The sequence below is a fragment of the Paramormyrops kingsleyae genome, chromosome 25 (genome assembly GCF_048594095.1).
Source record: "Paramormyrops kingsleyae isolate MSU_618 chromosome 25, PKINGS_0.4, whole genome shotgun sequence".
Classification (NCBI taxonomy): domain Eukaryota; kingdom Metazoa; phylum Chordata; class Actinopteri; order Osteoglossiformes; family Mormyridae; genus Paramormyrops; species Paramormyrops kingsleyae.
In genome coordinates this window covers 30,844,197-30,848,308 of record NC_132821.1, presented here as the reverse complement: position 1 = coordinate 30,848,308, position 4,112 = coordinate 30,844,197, and the positions used below count along the sequence as shown (strand labels likewise).

The 4,112-nt window shown below is 39.2% G+C and overlaps 1 protein-coding gene across 1 annotated transcript; it reads right to left on the bottom strand.

Moving 5' to 3' along the window:
* Positions 1–1,675: 1,675 nt before the first annotated feature.
* Positions 1,676–3,231, bottom strand: ndufc1 (NADH:ubiquinone oxidoreductase subunit C1). The gene is made up of 4 exons (XM_023829655.2): positions 3,103–3,231; positions 2,339–2,442; positions 2,015–2,089; positions 1,676–1,798 (listed from the first exon to the last, which is right to left on the bottom strand). The coding sequence occupies exons 1-3, from the start codon at positions 3,146–3,148 to the stop codon at positions 2,030–2,032; spliced, it is 210 nt and encodes a 69-aa protein (XP_023685423.1). The 5' UTR covers positions 3,149–3,231; the 3' UTR covers positions 1,676–1,798; positions 2,015–2,029.
* Positions 3,232–4,112: the final 881 nt, after the last annotated feature.

The window sequence follows — 4,112 nt, the reverse complement described above, 5'->3', positions numbered from 1 at the left end:
TGTAACTCACCATTCTCTTCTAAAGTGAGAATTCTGACAGCGTAACCAATTTTAGAATGGATCAATGAAAAACATCTTGCACATGCCCATAACGAAGGCGTAACAAGAAAACCGAACTGGCCATATTAGACGGATATTGGGCGCTTTGGCACAGGACAGCCGGTCTGGTTTGCCCAGGATTCCCAGTGTTTACTGGATCGTGAGAAATGCGTATGGGTACCCATAATCACAGCTGTCCAGGCTCATTGCTTATACACTGCTGCTTTCTGACTGCTTTTGAGAATCCCCTATATTATTTACCTGGAAAGAGTCTCTGTCAAACCAGCAATGTTTAACTGAACTATGTGAGAGAAGTACAGTGGCTGTCTGAAGCTTTCGTTTTAATAACATAACTTAAGCACACACGCGTATCTTACTGAAAAGTCTAGACAGCTACAAAGCTAATTGGCCACATTTGACATTTTTGCACGATTCTTTGCGTCATTTTGCATCCGTGATCAAGTCTTGGTTCTGTATACTGTGCACTCCCGTCTGCCATTAGAAATACATTTATATGTGCTCATACAAATCAAGTAGGAAGGTAGGCCTACTTAGTTTAAGCTTTATATAGGCCTACATAATTACAAAGTATATGGCCAACATAATGTATACCCGAAAACGACAAACAGAAAAACAATTAAGATTAAACAAAAGTAATATATGCCTATAAAGTTTAGGTTCACATACTCCCTCAAAGATAACGGCTAAAACAGATGGTTTTATTAGAAAGTGGTTGGTTATGTTACTGTATCTACACAATTAAAGTACATTAAGAAAGATGTTGGCCTATTTTACGTTCCTTCCTCGCACGTCTTATGTTTTTTAAATCTGATCAGTCAAAACATTACCAACATATAACACACCACTTTTGCACAGCGGCATCAGAGACCTATGTGCCAAGGAGCCGAGTTTACGTCAGGCCGGTCTGCAGGAAGACGTCGCCGCTCAGGAGTGCGTCACCGGGACGCTGTGCAGACTAGCGGGGCCAACAAGCGCTCCGAGCAGCAGCCTCTAGCTGACCACAGGATGCCAACGTCCACTGTGCCAGGGCCTCGGGCGAAGGGCAAGCAGGCGGACGTGTGATTGTTAACACAAGTAAGAAATGATGCTCAACTCTGCATCCTGTTCGCTTACTTAAATAATCTTGAAGGTTAAACCATAGTTTGCTTTCAAACAATACGGCACATCACCGTAATATAAACGCTCGTAAATAAAATTTGCTTTTAAATAACAAATGCACTTAATAAGCAGTTACACAATACTGATGGATTTAAATAAGATACTGATTTTTTTTACTTTTAAATTGCTATAGTCAATGTGACTGTGCTTTAAAGCCCTGCTTCCATTGTCGGCTGTAAATCGTTTCTGACTGTAAAGACAATTTCTTGATAAACGTTTTACTTCTCAGAGGCTTCATCAGGAATTGAAAACGTAATTTACAAATTAGAGAAATTTAATAGCATATTTTCACTAATATTATACATTTCCAAAGCACCTGCAGGTCTTTAAGAATACTAGAATTATATACAGTAAATAGACAACATTCCTGTAACAAAATACAAAGATTAACTATGTGTTGTGTGTGTTTATCTAGTGCAGATTCTGGATTTTCATACTTTCAACCTCGGAAGCTCAGTGTATTTACAAGTTTATTTAATACACATTCTTTACACTGTGCATAACACCAAACATACTATATCAATCATGTATCCCCAATACAGACAGTACTCTCTCCCAATCTGGTATCTTCTGCTTTGCTCTGAGGGAAAAAAATACACACAGTAACCAAAATTTTATTATTCAAGGCAAACATCTCATCTGATCATGTATGAACCCAAACATGACAGCATTGTTTTTTATCATCATTTGAGGATTGCATTGCAACACTTAACACACTCTACAATGTAAGTAATTTCACAATGTGATGCAGTCAGCCTCAAAGCCAAGAGAAACAGATGGAGCACTCCTCACTCACAACGTCCTCAGCTCTTCATTCCAGTCCACTCCGTCTCTTATACTCAGCAACATCTTCACCGTGTTGCTTGAAAAGCTGTAAAACAGGGGTTGGGGAAAATCAGCGTAGAAAGGCAGTGGGACAAATATTTTTAAACATATAAAAACATGCATGCACTGATTTAAGAAACCCAGAAATGTAGGCCAACCATTTTAACAATGGTGTAATATGAACAGTGTCTTCAAATGATTCTGGGTTACAGTCAACTCTGGGATCGCGTGCTTATAGCTTTCGTTTTGGAGTGAAATTATGTTATGGGTCCTGCTCTGTTCTTTATGACATTACCAGTGCCCAGAGAGCAGCTGAGCTCCCAAACGCCAAACCCACACGGAGCCAGTTCGGATTGCTGTTGTCTGGCTTTCTGGCAGTAAATGCTGACCGGGTAACACCTGGAGGGGGAAGAGATGCAGTCTGTGGTAGTCTGTACCCCGATCATATCTTTACAAACAACAGCTTGGTAACAGAAATGTGGCTACAACAGTATCACTAGACATGTCTTTTATTATGTCAACAAAAAGACTTCTCTGGCAAAGTTTGCTTTTCTTTCAGAGCAAAATTCCCACGGGCGGGTGAGATGACGCTGTGATACTTTTTCGATATACACTAATACAGCCTCCCGGAAACATGAATAGGTCTAAAAGGACACGGTCCCGACACATAGGCCTACTAGGTAGCAAGCTTGTAGATCGGTTAATGAATAACTGTTGTGATCAAGCTGTTGGCGTTGATTTGGTTGCTTTGTTAGAAATAGACGACTATAAATAATCGTATGTCTTTAACAAGTGGGGAAGGCAGTGAAATAATTCGGTTTATGTCTATATTATTGGTAATATTAATTAGTTATGTAGAAACAGAAAAGTGAAGAACCTAGAGATCACTGAAAACGATTAAAACTCATCCGTAAAACACAATGACATGATATTGAAGCAAGGTCAGCATCGGGCTGAAATTACTGCTAAAATTGCTAGCTTTCTAAGACAAACCCCGAGCAAATCGTTGGATTTATTTAGTAGAAATCACAGCTGACATAATATCTGTTGTCTACTCACTTTTGCTGACGCTGGCCGTCTGCAGTAATAACCTGTTTAAAGGCATGTCTTCGAATATTCTCCAGTATTTTTTGGGTTATGGTCCCGCTGTGCTGCACTCGACTTTCGATTCGTCAGCCTAGTCTATCCCAGGGAGGAAATGAACATTGATGATCACAGAGTAACTGATCCAAGTTATACTTTACGTATACATTTATTATACGTGTTATACGTTTAAATGTCACATAATTCTAATGATATTTAGCGAGTACCTGAAATGTTTTTTTTAAAGTGTTCTCCTTATTGTGATTTATTCTGGTGATGCAAACAGCAATACCTCCTAATTTTGGAGTTACCTTGAAAACTTACATATCAGAGTCCCGATTGCTGATTCCATAGTTGACACAGACTACTAATTGATATTCAATCTGATATGGCTGACCTTTCACGACACTCTACATAGCTGCGATGCAGGGTTGTCAACTTATTAATCAGATTATCAATTCGAGACAAGTCTGTACACGCATTTACATGTATGCAACAGTTTTATAGTTTTATAGTCTGTAGGGTTTGCAAACGACCCCAGCAGCCTATAAATTTTAGGTTTATAATGGATTATTATAGATTTGCCATAAGATTTCTTGCATGAGCGTCAGAGTCTGAAAGCATCAGTGTCACACCAGATGTGTGAGAGTTGGTAACCCTGGTAATGCCCTGATACATATTTTCTACTGGAAAAAAGTAATAACATTAAAAACAACTCATTGGTTGGAAAAGAAGGAGTTATTTTTCTGCATCAATGCCACTGTTGCCAAACATATTGAAATGTTTAGAAGTGAGTTCTCGCGGCGTTTGTCTGCTTTGGACCGAAGCTCAACAGAATTACACAGAAGTAAACATTTCTGCTGGAAATTAAATGCGGTGAGGGTAATGAACAGGAAACAGAGTCTGTGAAGAGCAAGCTTTACCGAGGATTATACAGCCAGATATAATGGTACCTCTACTTTAATACGTGTGTGTGTGTGTGTGTG

Bases quoted from the DNA above. Each gene is read 5' to 3' on its own strand.
- ndufc1 (XM_023829655.2), bottom strand. From the start codon at position 3,148: ATGCCTTTAAACAGGTTATTACTGCAGACGGCCAGCGTCAGCAAAA. The intron at 2,443-3,102 runs GTGAGTAGACAA...TTCCCCCTCCAG, and splicing joins GACGGCCAGCGTCAGCAAAA to GTGTTACCCGGTCAGCATTT. The intron at 2,090-2,338 runs GTAATGTCATAA...CCTGTTTTACAG, and splicing joins CAGCTGCTCTCTGGGCACTG to CTTTTCAAGCAACACGGTGA.